The 15,855-nt window shown below is 38.8% G+C and overlaps 1 protein-coding gene across 1 annotated transcript in view; it reads left to right on the top strand.

Moving 5' to 3' along the window:
- Positions 1–10,255, top strand: part of LOC141418925 (solute carrier family 5 member 4) — an 81,667-nt gene extending 71,412 nt beyond the window's left edge. Inside the window, exons 14-15 of the mRNA XM_074061441.1 lie at positions 3,730–3,832; positions 9,917–10,255. Of these exons, the coding sequence (XP_073917542.1) occupies positions 3,730–3,832; positions 9,917–10,131 (318 nt within the window). The 3' untranslated portion in view covers positions 10,132–10,255. The remainder of the gene's footprint in view (positions 1–3,729; positions 3,833–9,916) is intronic.
- Positions 10,256–15,855: the final 5,600 nt, after the last annotated feature.

The following is a 15,855-nucleotide window of genomic DNA, read 5'->3' as shown; positions in this document are numbered from 1 at the left end:
ACAAACCTACAGCCAGCATTATACTTAACGGAGAAAAACTGAAACCATTCCCTGTAAAATCAGGAACCAGACAAGGATGCCCACTATCTCCACTCCTATTCAACATAGTACTGGAATTCCTAGCCAGAGCAATTAGGCAAGAAGAAGGAATAAAAGGAATACAAATAGGTAAAGAAACTGTCAAAATATCCCTATTTGCAGACAACATGATCCTATACCTTAAAGACCCAAAAAACTCTACTCAGAAGCTTCTGGACATCATCAATAGCTATAGCAAGGTAGCAGGATATAAAAATCATTAGCATTTCTATACACTAACAATGAGCAAACGGAAAAAGAATGTATGAAAACAATTCCATTTACAATAGCCTCAAAAAAAATCAAATACCTAGGTGTAAACCTAATAAAAGATGTGAAAGACCTCTACAAGGAAAACTATACACTTCTGAAGAAAGAGATTGAGGAAGACTATAGAAAGTGGAGAGATCTCCCATGCTCATGGATTGGTAGAATCAACATAGTAAAAATGTCGATACTCCCAAAAGTAATCTACATGTTTAATGCAATTCCCATCAAAATTCCAATGACATTCATTAAAGAGATTGAAAAATCTACTGTTAAATTTATATGGAAACACAAGAGGCCATGAATAGCCAAGGCAATACTCAGTCAAAAGAACAATGCAGGAGGTATCACAATACCTGACTTCAAACTATATTACAAAGCAGTAACAATAAAAACAGCATGGTACTGGCACAAAAACAGACATGAAGACCAGTGGAACAGAATAGAGGACCCAGATATGAAGCCACACAACTATAACCAACTTATCTTTGACAAAGGAGCTAAAAATATACGATGGAGAAATAGCAGCCTCTTCAACAAAAACTGCTGGGAAAACTGGTTAGCAGTCTGCAAGAAACTGAAACTAGATCCATGTATATCACCCTATACCAAGATTAACTCAAAATGGATCAAGGATCTTAATATCAGACCACAAACTCTAAAGTTGATACAGGAAAGAGTAGGAAATACTCTGGAGTTAGTAGGTATAGGCAAGAACTTTCTCAACGGAACCCCAGCAGAACAGCAACTAAGAGATAGCATAGATAAATGGGACCTCATAAAGCTAAAAAGCTTCTGTTCATCAAAAGAAATGGTCTCTAAACTGAAGAGAACACCCACAGAGTGGGAGAAAATATTTGCCAACTATACATCAGACAAAGGACTGATAACCAGAATATACAGGGAACTTAAAAAACTAAATTCTCCCAAAACTAATGAACCAATAAAGAAATGGGCAAGTGAACTAAACAGAACTTTCTCAAAAGAAGAAATTCAAATGGCCAGAAAACACATGAAAAAATGCTCACCATCTCTAGCAATAAAGGAAATGCAAATTAAAACCATGCTAAGATTCCACCTCACCCCTGTTAGAACAGCCATCATCAGCAACACCACCAACAACAGGTGTTGGCAAGGATGCGGGGAAAAAGGAACCCTCTTACACTGTTGGTGGGAATGTAGACTAGTACAACCACTCTGGAAAAAAATTTGGAGGCTACTTAAAAACCTGGACATCGATCTACCATTTGATCCAGCAATACCACTCTTGGGGATATACCCAAAAGACTGTGACACAGGTTACTCCAGAGGCACCTGCACATCCATGTTTATTGCGGCACTATTCACAATAGCCAAGTTATGGAAACAGCCAAGATGCCCCACCACTGACGAATGGATTAAGAAAATGTGGTATCTATACACAATGGAATTTTATGCAGCCATGAAGAAGAACGAAATGTTATCATTCGCTGGTAAATGGATGGAATTGGAGAACATCATTCTGAGTGAGGTTAGCCTGGCCCAAAAAACCAAAAATCCTATGTTCTCCCTCATATGTGGACATTAGATCAAGGGCAAACACAACAAGGGGATTGGACTATGAGCACATGATAAAAGCGAGAGCACACAAGGGAGGGGTGAGGATAGGTAAGACACCTAAAAAACTAGCTAGCATTTGTTGCCCTTAACGCAGAGAAACTAAAGCAGATACCTTAAAGCAACTGAGGCCAATAGGAAAAGGGGAACAGGTACTAGAGAAAAGGTTAGATCAAAAAGAATTAACCTAGAAGGTAACACCCACGCACAGGAAATCAATGTGAGTCAATGCCCTGTATAGCTATCCTTATCTCAACCAGCAAAAACCCTTGTTCCTTCCTATTATTGCTTATACTCTCTCTACAACAAAATTAGAAATAAGGGCAAAATAGTTTTTGCTGGGTATTGAGGGGGGGAGAGGGAGGGGGTGGAGTGGGTGGTAAGGGAGGGGGTGGGGGCAGGGGGGAGAAATGAACCAAGCCTTGTATGCACATATGAATAATAAAAGAAAAATGAAAAAAAATAATAAGAAAAATTTAAATGAGGTTTGACTTGGAGAATATGATAGGTTATAATCCCATGGATACTTGGGACAGTTTCCTTATAGGAACAAGATCCTAGACTGGCACTTAATCCTTATGTCAGATCACATTTCTTGCATCTATGGGAGAAAAGTTATATGATAGTATATATGCTATGTATTTTCAAAATTTTTAATCAACAGAATGAAATATGGAAACTTTATTTACAAAAATCAACTAAAATTCTATAAAACTTCAAAGTTTAAAATAATGGCATAGCTAAAAGAAGTTTGTAGATAGGTTAGGAAATGGATGTATAAGGGTGTTAATGGCAATCAGAATTTAAGAATAGTACATACATACTATCTAAACATAATGGGTCCAGTTATAAAATTTAAGAAGATATTTTAAAAGTCAGCTACTTAGGAGGCAGCAACAGGAGGATCATGGTTTAAGGTCAGCCCAGACAAACGTCAGCAAGACCCTAAAAAGAAGGTATTTCTAAAGTGATAATGGTAACCACTAGTCACTGGAGGGTAGGGTGAGGAAGTAGAAGGGAGGACAGACAAGTGGAAGGGAGGTCAGGTAACAGGCTCCAAAAGACAGTGCATAGAAGTCACTCCTCATGTTCTACAGAACAGTATGACTATAGTTCACAGCATCTTTGCATACATTTTATAAAGAACTAGCGGAGAGGAGTTTAAAGGCTTCTGACCTAAAGAAATGGTCAATGCTTGAGGAGAAGGAAGTGCTAACCACCATGATGTGATCATTACACATTGTGTCCATGAATCAAATTACCACTCTAGACCCCTTGAATATGTACAGTTATTCTGTGTCAAGACTGGTATATTCGATACATTGTAAGGACCTTTGTAAATGCCACAAGGTACCCCTGCCCAGCACAACAACAAAGGAAAAAAATTTAAAAATTAAAAAAATGAATGCAAAGAAGTAATCACTAGACAGAGAATTAATTGAGTTGCTACTAGCTATTGCATGTTAAGGACAATGAATTATGGCAGGATAAAGTATTGATCAGACTTTTCTGAAATTATAAATCCAGAAGAAGGAGTTTTAGGAATGTTATTTGAATTTTTTAATTCTGCCAGAAAAATTAAAAGCTGAAATAATTTTAAAACTGTTAGTGTGCTTTGGTGGGAGAAAAAGAGACAGGAGAAAAGCTCCTTGTAGGAGATCCTCATATTATGACTTACACTCTTTTGTCACACTTGATTTCTTTAAATGATACAACAAAATGAAGTTACCATTCAATTACTGCAAACCTTTGCCTTTCATTAACATACCGTATGTGGTCTCTGGTCAGCTGCATCGCCTGTGCTGGGCTCTTCGGAACAGTAAAGAAGAACGAATTGATTTACATGCAGAAGACAGAGAGCAGGAAGAAGCTGATGATGGTGTTGAAGAAGGTAGTGTCCAACTTACATTTTGGTTTTCAGAGCTTGGTTTGGTGAAGGTTTCTTTTTACTGCCACTAAATCCAGCTTCTGCAAAACTCTTATATTTATGGCAAACTGGAACTTTAAGAACCGTACCATCCCAAGAGCATAGGCAACACACTACATTTTAAATCCACCCACTCACCTACCTGTACATCTGTCTACCCACCCATCACCACCAATCCAAAAAATACACAAGCTGCTGAAATGACAAACTGTTTCAAGCACTCCTTTCCTTAATCTTGATAGGTTGTGATCAAGCATCTAGACCCACCTCCTCTCCAACCTTATTTCTCACTGTTCTCTCCAGAACACCCTCCATTGCAGGAAAGCAGATCTCTTCACTTTTTTCACATACACCAAGCTTCCTAGGACATTTCTACTTCCTCTCCAAGAGAAGAAATGCCTATCCTTTGAAATTAAGTTCTAATCACCCTCCCTTTCTGAAAGTATCCATGACTTTTTGTTTGCCTAATATTTTTAAAACCACTGACAAGGTTTACAACTTCATAATATGTTGTGCTGAACTGTACACTATTGATTTTGTTTGTTTTGGTCTTCAAATTGGAAAGTTGATGCCTTCTACTCCCTTTGATTTCTTTATATCAATACTCATGAGTATAACTGGCCTATAATTTTCCTTTTTTGTACTTATTCTTTGTCTGGTTTGAGTACTGAAATCATAGTGTTTTATTAAAAAATGAAAAACATGAAGGTAAAACTAGTGGGAGGAGGCAGGGAATAAGGAAAGGGTGAATGAGGGTGAATATGGTGGATGCATTTTGTATTCATGTATGAAAAAAGAGCAATGAAACTTGTTGAAAGAAAAGGGAGGGGGGATAAGGGAGAGCTATATAAGGGTGAGTCTAATTAAGATACATATGTAAATGTCACAATGTATCCCCTTGGTACAGCTATTATATGCTAACAAGAACAGCATAGTGTTCTTAGAGGATGGATCCCAAAGTAACCCATTTTCCGTTTTATGAAACCATCCCAATAATGCTGGAATTATATCTCTGTTGAATTGGTATTTCAAGCCAATAATACCATTAGGATCTTTTTTTATTCATATGTGCATACAATCTCTGGATCATCTCTCCCTCCTTCCCCTACCCTCCCTCCTCCCTGTCCCCCCCACCTCCCACCTCCGAGCAGAAACTGTTTTGCCCTTATCTCTAATTTTGTTGAAGAGACAGTATAAACATTAGTAAGGAGGACCAAGGCTTTTTGCTACTTGAGGTAAGGATAGCTATACAGGAAGATTCCTCACATTGCTTTCCTGTATATATGTGCTACATTCTAAATTGATTTTCCTCGAACTAACCTTTTCTGTAGTTCCTGGTCCCCTTCTCCTATTGGCTTCTGTCGCTTTAAAGTTTCTGCATTAGTTTCTTGCACTGAGGACATCAAATGCTATCTAGTTTTTTGGGTGTCTTACCTATCCTCACCCCTCCCTTGTGTGCTCTCGCTTTTATCATGTGCTCAAAGTCCAATCCCCTTGTTGTGTTTGCCCTTGATCTAATGTCCACATATGAGGGAGAACATACGATTTTTGGTCTTCTTTTATAATGGAACTCTTCCCATTCATGAGGGCTCCACCCTCATGACAAGATCATTGACCAGGCCCACCTCCTATTACTATTGCATTGGTGATTAGGCTCAACAAATGAATTTAGAAGGACACAATCTTGTTTATTTTTTCAAAGAAACAGCTTTCTGTTTTGTTGATTCTTTGTATGGTTTTTTGGGGGGGGTCTCTAGTTCATTAATTTCTGCCTTTATTTTTATTATTTCTCTCCTGTTTGTTTTGGGTTTGGCTTGTTCTTGGTTTTTCTAGGAGTTTGAGATGTAGCATTAGGTCTTTTAGTTGAGATCTTTCTGTCCTTTTAATATATGCAGTCATGGCTATAAACTTTCCTCTTAGGACTGATTTTGCTGTGTCCCATAGTTTCTGGTAGGTGGTGATTTCATTTTCATTAACTTCCAGGAACCTTTTAATTTCCTCTTTTATTTCTACAATGACCCACTGATCATTGAGCAATGTGGTGTTCAACTTCCAATTGTTTGCATGTTTTTTATTGCTGTTTTTGTTGTTGAGTTCTAGTTTTAATGCGCTGTGCTCAGATACAATGCATGGGATTATTTCTGTTTTCTTAAATTTGCTGAGGCTTGCTTTGTGCCCAAGGATATGATCCATTTGGAAGAAGGTTCCATGGGCTGCTGAGAAGAATGTATATTCTGCAGATGTTGGATGAAATTTTCTGTAGCCATCAGCTAGGTCCATTTGATCTATGGTGTGATTTAGTTCCAAGATTTCTTTATTGATTTTTTGTGGTGATAGGGGGGTATTAAAGTCTCCCTCTACTACTGTGTTGAGTCTGTATGTACTTTTAAGTCCTTTAAAGTATATTTGATAAAATTGGGTGCATATAGGTTGACAATTGTTATTTCCCTTTGGTGTATTTCCCCTTTTAGTAGAATGGAATGTCCTTCTTTACCTCATTTGACCAATGTAGTTTGAAGTCTACTTTGCCTGAGATAAGTACTGCTACCCCTGCCTGTTTTCAGGGACCAATGGCTTGGCAAATCTTCTTCCAGCCTTTCACCCTAAGCCAGTGCTTGTTTCTGTCAATGAGATGGGTCTCCTGTAAACAACAGATTGTTGGATCTTTCTTTTTAATCCAGTTTGCCAAATGATGTCTTTTGATGGGGGAGTTGAGTCCGTTCACATTCAGTGTTAATATTGATAGGTATGTGGTGATTCCTGCCATTTAGTTGTTTTTGTTGTTTAAAGGTTCGATTGTGTGCAGCTGAATCAGTGCTACTCTCTGATTCCTTGTCTTTTCTTCTCCTATGGTTTGGTACTGCCTGTCCTCTCATGGTTTTGTTTGCTTTCATTTTGTATGTGAAGAATTCCTTAGACAATCTTTTGTAGTGATGGCTTGGTGGTTATATATTGTTTTAGTTTCTGCTTACCATGGAAGACTTTTATTGCTCCATCTATTTTGAATGATAGTTTTGCTGGATAGAGTATCCTAGGTTGAAGTTATTTTCATTCAGTGCTCAGAATACCTCACTCTATGCCCTTCTTGCTTTTAATGTTTCTGTTGAGAAATCTGTGGTGATTTTGATGGGTTTACCTCTATATGTTACTTTTTATTTCTCTTTTACAACCTTCAATATTCTTTCTCTAGTCTCTGTACTTGTTGTTTTAATGATATGTCATTGGGTAGTTCTATTTTGGTCAAGTCTGTTTGGGATTCTGCAGGCTTCCAGTACCTGAATGGGCATAGCTTTCTCTAGATTTGGGAAATTTTCTGTTATTATTTTATTGAACATATTATGGATCCCTTTTGCTTGGACCTCTTCTCCTTCTTCATTGCCCATAATTCTCAGGTTTGATCCTTTGATGGAGTCAGTGAGTTCTTGCATATTTCTTTCACAAGTCTTGAGTTGTTTGACTAACAGTTCTTCTGTTTTCCCTTTAATTTTTATTTTATCTTCAAGTCCTGAGATTCTGTGTTCCATTTGTTCTAGTCTGCTGGAGTGGTCTTCCACTGTGTTTTGTGCTTCTGTTTGATACTTTTTTCTGATATTTTCCATATCATGTGTCACTTCCTCTTTAATATTTTCTATTTTCATCTTTAATTCATTTATCTATTTATAGTGTTCTCTGTTTCACTTTGGTGTTTATTTAGAGATCCTATGAGTTCATTGATTCATTTCTGTGTCTTCTAGTATTCTTTATTTTTGGTGTCTTGAAATTTCTTGCATGTATCTTGTACATTTTGTTAACCATGTCTAATATTTTCTCCATGAAATTCTCAGTGATTACTTGCAGAATTTCTTCTTTGAGGGTGTTTTTGTGGGTATCACTGGATTCTTTGGTGCCATTTATCTTTGTTTTGTTGGAGTCAGGAACTGTGGATCCACTTTCTTCATTTTCCTCTGAATCCTGTATTAAATTACTTGAGGAGGAGAATGGTTTCCATCCCTTTTTCTTCTTCCCATCTCTCCACTTGGTACTGTGCAGCTATGTTCTTAATAGGCTAGTTGGTGGTTTTAGTCACCTATTTTCATTCCCTTGATTTAATTTTTGTTTTGTGGCTGTCTTGGGTTTTCAGCTAAGTTGGTGTGCTATTTCTGTCCCTGGTCTGGGTGTAATTTAGCAATAACTAATTCACAGGTTTAATACCACACCAGTAGTTTATATGTTATATAGAAGACCCCTTGGTGGTAATATCTATAAGTAGTGGGAGTTGGGGGTTAATGTCTATAAGGCTAACTATAGAAATTTGGGGAGTTGGATAGGGTGGCACTAAAGAGGAAGGCAGGAAATGGGGTGGGTGAGTGGGGGAAGCTGAGCAGGAGCTGCTCGTTTTTGTCATCCTTGTGTGTGTTTGGGTGTATTTCTATTGTTGTAGTAGAGGATGCTTGTGTCAAGGGTTGCAGGGGCTTGGGGTTGTGTAAAGTTAGTATAGTTGGGTGTCAGTGTGTGATGAGTGTGTAGGAGGAAGGGGTAGTCTGGTGACTGGTTGGAGGAGAATGGGAGGGGAAGAGAGAGGGCAGGGGGAGAGAGTGGGTGAGAAGAGGCAGGGGAGAACAAGTTACTGGGGAGGAGAGTAATGGATTTTAGCACAGGAGAAGGTGGGAGAGTGAAGAGGGTGAGAGTAGGGATGAGAAGATAATGATTGTAAAGTTGATAGTATAGAAGGAAAAAAGATAATATGAGTAGAAAACCTACAATAACAAAAACAAAAAAATCAACAGGAAAAAAAAACCAAACAAGCAAAGAAAAAACAAATAAGAAAAAAGAAAAGAAAAAGAAAAACACCAAGTTCAGGAACAACAGAATTTCAGTCTTAGTTCAAGTTCTGGAGTTACTCCTCCAGCATCCAGTCCTGGTATTGGCTTATAAGCAGAAGTTCTGATGTGGTGTCTCCAAGTGATTGGCTTGTGAGTAGTGTTTTTGTTTTTCTGTCTACCCATTGAATAAAATTGTGAGGTGAGGTAGCTTTGCCAAATCATGCAGGGTGGTCAGAGCTATTGATTTCCTCAGCTGATAGCTGTGTTACCCTTCAGCTGCAGCTGCTTGGTCAGCTCCTTCTCCAGTGAGGTGTGGCAATATAAGTTTGAATGCTGTCCTCAGGTCTAGGAGATTAGCTCTGTAGTCCACTAGTTGCCCTGCTTTGGAAGTGGCTTTCCGCTGTGCTTGCTTACTGGAATTTCCACACTGGGTGCTTATTTCTTTGCCCTGCCCCCTTTCTCTGGGGCAAGTTCATTATTCCATAAACCCCCTCTGTTGCCAGTGTGTTATGACAGTTTGCCGTTTGTTTTTCAGTTTTGGGAGACAGTTTGGCTTTTGGTGCTGCTCACTGGCTCAGAAGATGAGCTCTGTGATCTGCTACCTGCCCTGCTTTGGGGAGTGGCTTATCACTTCCCCACTGTCCACTTTCCTGCCAATCCAGTATTTGTTTACTGATAATTCACAATCAGATTAGCTCCTTGCCCCTCCGCCTTTCTCTGGTGCACTTTCAGTGTTCCTGCCCCCTCTGCTATTGTGCTAGATTACAGTTCACTGTTTGTTATTCAGGTTTTTTTTGTGGGGGTGTCAGTCTGCCCAGGGGCAGTGCTTGTTTATCCTGGGAGTGGCTGGGGGAATTCCACATGATGCATGGTGCTCACCTCTCTGTTCTGTCAAATGTCTCACAGGCAGGTTTGGAGCTGGCGGCAGCGGCGGCAGCCCCACCTTGCTGGCTGCGCAGCGGGTCACAGTTGTTAGGTGCAATTAAAGGCTGATTTGTGGGTCAGTTTTTTAATTTTTTCCTCCACCTAGTGTGATGGCAGTTATTATTTGGGCTAGAGGCAGTCATGGTTACCCAGGTGTGGCTTCAACTTCTCAGGGAGGTTTTGGAGTCATGGAGATTAGGCTTTCTGCTTCCTTACCCTAGTCACCATCTTGGATCCTCTGGTTATAAACATTCTTTACAGTCATCTGTAAAGGGGTTTCTGTTTCCTATCTTTTGTGATAACTTATTTTTCTTTGTTTCAGATAATCCTGAACAATCTCATGGATGTCTCAAGAGGACTTATGACTTATTCTGTGGTTTTCAAAAGACAGGACCTAAGTTGACCAAAGAAGAGAGAGCAGCCCAGAAAGAGAAACTCACAGACACATCAGAGAAACCCTTTTGGAGGACTGTTGTAAACGTCAATGCCATTGTCCTCCTATCTGTGGCAGTTTTTTTCTATGCTTACTTTGCTTGAACTCTGAATCACTGCAATATTGGTTTTGAAAGGATAATTTTATAATTCCCGTTTTATAACTTCATGTGTTGCAATGGGAAATTAGCAGTTGGTAATTTTATCTAATAAAGTGACTTCAAACTTGCTTTTTTGCTGTTGTTATTCCTTTGTGTCAATAAAAAAACAGAGGTGATAACTTACAAAGCTTGTAAAGTGATTCCCTATAAGTGTGTAAACTAGGCAAGTAGGTCCAAAATATTTTCCCAGCTTTATTAATGTATAACTAGCAAGCTAAAACTTGCATGTATTTAAGGTTGTACATGATGATTTGACATAAGCAAACATTGTGAAGTGATTAACACAATAAAGTTAATTAATACATCCATCACCTAACTTGATACCTTTTGGTATATGGAGAGAACACACAGAATCTATTCTCTCAGCAGATTTCAAGTACAAAACACATAATTATTAACCATAGTCACCATACTATATTAGGTCTCCAGAATCTTACAGCTGAAAATTTGTACCCTTTGACCAACATCTCCCCATTTCTCCCACCTCTTCACTTCCTGGCAACCACCCTTGTTTTAGTCTATTTTGTACTGCTATAATAGGATATATATCCAAGACTGGGAATTTATAAAGAATACAGGTTTGAGTTTTTCTTAATAGTTTTTTGCATGGTACTAGGATTTGAACTCAGGGCCTCATGCTTGCTAGACAGGTGCTCTACCACTTGAACCACTCCACCAGCCCTTTTTTGTGTTGGGTTTTTTCAAGATAAGGTCTCAAAAACTATTTGCCCAAGCTGGCTTCAAACCATGATCCTCCTGATCTCTGCCTCAAATAGCTAGGATTACAGGCATGAGACACCAGTGCCCAGTTGATAAACACACGGTCTTCACATGGAGCCAAGTGTCTGATTATCACATAGCACCCAGTGTCTTATTGGTAGTACTAGGGTTTGAACTCAGGGCTTTATGCTTGCTAAGCAGGTGGTCTACCACTTGAGCCACTCTTCTGATCTCTTAACAGTTCTTGAGTCTGCAAAGTCCAAGATGCAGGGTTAGCAACTTAGGGGGACCTTTTTGTTGCATCATTTCATGACACAGTGTGGAAAGTCAAGAGAACCTGAGAGAGGGAGTAAGGGGACAAAACTCATTCTTTTTTCAGGAACCCACTTCTGTGATAACATTAAATCATTAGTGAGGGAAGAGTCCTTGTGTTCTAACCACCTCTTTTTTTTAATTTTTATTTTATTCATATGTGCATACAATGTTTGGGTCATTTCTCCCCCCTTTCCCCCGCCCCCTCTCTTACCCTCCCCCCCGCTCCCTCCCTTACCCCCCCTTACCCCTCGCTACCCGGCAGAAACTATTCTTATTCTGCCCTGATCTCTAATTTTGTTGAAGAGAGTATAAGCAATAATAGGAAGGACCAAGGGTTTTTGCTAGTTGAGATAAGGATAGCTATACAGGGAGTCTAACCACCTCTTAAAGGTTCTACTTCTCCAAACTGTTGCATTGGCAAGTTAGTTTTCAACACATGAACTTTGGGGACCCATTCAATCATAGCATTCCACCACTGGCCCCCAAAATTCACAGGCAAAATACATTCATTCCATCCTGGTGGTGCCAAAAGTCTTAATTTTCCCCAGCATCAACTCAAAAGGAAAAAATTCAAGAAATGCAGGGTCTTATCTAAATATGATAAGGGTGAGACTCAAGACACGATTCATTCTGAGACAAATCCCCCCCAACTGTGAGCCTGTAAAATTAAATCAATTGTCTATTTCCAATACACAATGGTAGAGGAGGCATAGGGTAGACATTCCCATTCCAAAAGGGAGAAATAGGAAATAAGGAAGGGGTAAATAGCCCCTAGTAAGTCTAAAAGCCAAGAGGTAAGACAGTACTAAGTCTTAAGACACCAGATAATCTCCTGCGTCCTGGGCACACTGAGATAGGTATTGAGCTACTATGTCCACAGGCAACCCTACCTATAAGGCTCAGGAATACCTATATTCTATAAAAATACAATCATCAGTAGGAATCTATGTATAAAGGTGATTATTATAACATTATTTGTGAAGGTCAAAAATACCTGCCATGATTTGTTCTTGGAAACAAGTCACTAGGTCCAGCCTGCACTCAAGGGGAAGGAATTATGTGTGGGTATGAAGACAAGGGAGTATAGCTCATTGGGCTCCCTTAGAGACACAAACCACATTATTCAAAATAGCTTACAACTAGAAACTAACTAAAAGTCCATCAGTGTGCTAATGCCATCAACCAGTTAATGAATATGCATGGAATAGAATTCAAGCAATAATGGGTGAATCTCAAATCCCATATAAAAGAGTACAGTTCAATGATTTCAATTACATGACATTTGAGATGCGTCAAAACCAGTCTGCAGTGACAGTAATCAGAAGACTTGTCCATGGGGTATTGATTTAAAAACATTATGGTCTTTTTGCAAGGATGGAAATGCTCTAAATTCTTTTTTTATCTGGTACTTGGGATTGAACTCAGGGCCTCATACTTGCTAGGCAAATTCTTCACCACTTAGCTGCATTCCCTGCCTTTGGGGAATTTTAGGATGCGTGGGTTTTGACAGGGTCCTGTTTTGTAGCTCCGGCTGGTCTTATACTCATGGGTCATACTGTTTTAGCCTCCCATGTACTGGGATTATAAACATGACAAAATGCTCTAAATCTTGATTGGACTGTTGACTTTTGTATCTGTAATATATATTATCTATATATACATACATGTAATTGGTTTTAGCATATACATATGTACTATAAACATACATGTATGTAAATATTCATTGAATGCTACAGTTAAGATATATGAATTTCACAATCCATAAACTATCTCAATACAATTTTTAAAAAGCAAGAATTAATACATATACTATTCAGACAAACCAATAGACTTTCTATCAGAGGCCTTATCTAAAAAATAGAAGCTAAAACAATAATGACAATTGTGTCTTTTGATGTTTAAATGCATCATGTGTGTCTTAAACAAAAATGTTATTTTAGCTTTCTTTTTTTATACAATTTTTTATTCATTTATTCACATGTGCATACATTGTTTGGGCCATTACTCCCCCCTCCCCCCTGCTCCCTCCCTCTCCCCCCCTCACCGCCCTCACTTCCAGGCAGAATCTGTTCTGCTCTTATCTCTAATTTTCTTGAAGAGAAAACACAAGAAATAATAAGAAAGACAAAGCAGTTTTGCTAGTTGAGATAAGGATAGCTATACAGAGAGATTCCTAGCATCGATTTCATGTACAAGTGTGCTACAACCCAAGTTGATTCATCTCTAACTTACCTTTTCACTAGTTCCTGATGCCCTTCTCATATTGACCTCTGTCATTTTAAGGTTTCTGTATTAGCTTCTCTGCAGTGGGGACATCAAATACTTTCATGTTTTTGGTTTTCTACCTATCCCCATACCTCCCATGTGTGCTCTCCCCTTATCATGTGACCAAAGCCCAACCACATTGCTGTATTTGCCCTAGATCTAAAGTCTGCATATGAGGGAGAACATATGATTTTTGGTCTTCTGAGCCTGGCTAACCTCATTCAGAATCATGTTCTCCAATTCCATCCATTTACTTGCGAATGATAAGATTTCATTCTTCTTCATGGATGAGTAAAATTCCATTGTGTATAAATACCACATTTTCTTAATCCATTCATCAGTAGAGGGCATCCTGGCTGTTTCCATAAATTGCTATTGTGAATAGCACTGCAATAAACATGGGTGTGCAGGTGCCTCTGGAGTAACCTCTGTCACATTCCTTTGTGTATATCCCCAGGAGTGGGATTGCTGGATCATATGGTAGATCTATGTTTAGATTTTTAAGAAGCCTCCAAATTTTTTTCCAGAGTGGTTGTACTAGTTTACATTCCCACCAACAGTGCAAGAGGATTCCTTTTTCCTTGCATCCTCGCCAACACCTGTTGTTAGTGGTGTTTTTGATGATGGCTATTCTAACAGGGGTGAGGTGGAATCTTAGTGTAGTTTTAATTTGCATTTCCTTTATGGCCAGAGATGGTGAGCATTTTTTCATGTGTTTTTTTTTTTTTTTTTTGGCCATTTGAATTTCTTCTTTTGAGAAAGTTCTGTTTAGTTCAGTTGCCCATTTCTTTATTGGTTCATTAATTTTGGGAGAGTTTAGTTTCTTAAGTCCCCTGTATAATCTGGTTATCAGTCCTTTGTCTGATGTATAGTTGGCAAATATTTTCTCCCACTCTGTGGGTGTTCTCTTCAGTTTAGAGACCATTTCTTTTGTTGAGCAGAAGCTTTTTAGTTTTATGAAGTCCCATTTGTCTATACTTTCTCTTAGTTGCTGAGCTGCTGGGGTTCTATTGAGGAAGTCTTTGCCTATACCTATTACTTCTAGAGTGTTTCCTGCTCTTTCCTGTAATAACTTCAGAGTTTCAGGTCTGATATTAAGGTCTTTGATCCATTTTGAGTTGGTACTAGCACAGGGTGATAAACATGGATCTAGTTTCAGTTTCTTGCAGATGGATAACCACTTTTCCCAGCAACATTTGTTTAAAAGGCTGTCTTTTCTCCATCGTACATTTTTGGTGCCTTTGTCAAAAATAAGTTGGTTATAGTTGTGTAGATTCATATCCGGGTCCTCTATTCTGTGCCACTGGTCTTCATGTCTGTTTTTGTGCCAGTACCATGCTGTTTTTATTGCTATTGCTTTGTAATATAGTTTGAAGTCAGGTATTGTGATACCTCCAGCATTGCTCTTTTTGCTGAGTATTGCCTTGACTATTCATAGTCTCTTGTGTTTCCAAATGAACTTTAGAGTATATTTTTCAATCTCTGTGAGAATGTCTTTGGGATTTTGATGGGAATTTCATTGAACATGTAGATTGCTTTCTGTAGTGTAGCCATTTTTACTATGTTGATTCTACTAGTTCACAAGCATGGAGATCTTTCCACCTTCTGTAGTCTTCCTCAATCTCTTTATTCAGGGGGCAGAACAGGTCCTGTGTGGAGTGGGTGGTACCAGTGGAAGGGGGGAGGATGTGGAGAAAGGGTGTAGGATGGTGAACGAGTTGTAAACACTGTGTACACATGAATGTAAATGGAAAATGACACCTGTTGAAACTACTCCAGGAATAGGGGTAGGGAGATAAAGGAGAATGATAGAGGAGGTGAATTCAACAATATCTGATATATTATTGTAAGAATTCTTGTAAATTCCACAATTTACTCCCACCCAGCACAACAATAATAAATATGTGTATGTGTACATGTATCGCATTTGTTTGTGCACAAATGTGAACATGTGTGTGCATGTGCAGACAAATGTTGCTGCTATGTGATTCAGTGTTATATAAGGTGGGACAATATATAGAGTTAAAGATGAAAGTTTAAAAATCTTTTTTTAATGGGTAAGGAACAATTCCCTAGACAGAATAAAAGGTGTAGGAAATCCCAGACTGAGAGATTATGTAGCACATGTGAGGAACTGGAAGAGGTACCATGTGGCTGGAGCACAGGCAGCTAAGGGAGGATGCAAGAGGACAGAACTGGAGAGATGAGCGGGGATGTGACCTGCAGGGTCCCTTGAGCCAGGTCACAGTAGGGTTGAGAGTTAGCTTCAAGGGCAATGAGGAGTCCTTGGATCATCTTAAGCAGAAGACAATTATATCATTCTATATGTTTTTCTTCCATGTTTTCTATTAGGTCTTTATATATATGA

Source organism: Castor canadensis, chromosome 18 (assembly GCF_047511655.1).
Source record: "Castor canadensis chromosome 18, mCasCan1.hap1v2, whole genome shotgun sequence".
NCBI classification, from domain to species: domain Eukaryota; kingdom Metazoa; phylum Chordata; class Mammalia; order Rodentia; family Castoridae; genus Castor; species Castor canadensis.
This window is presented reverse-complemented; position numbering and strand designations above follow the sequence as displayed.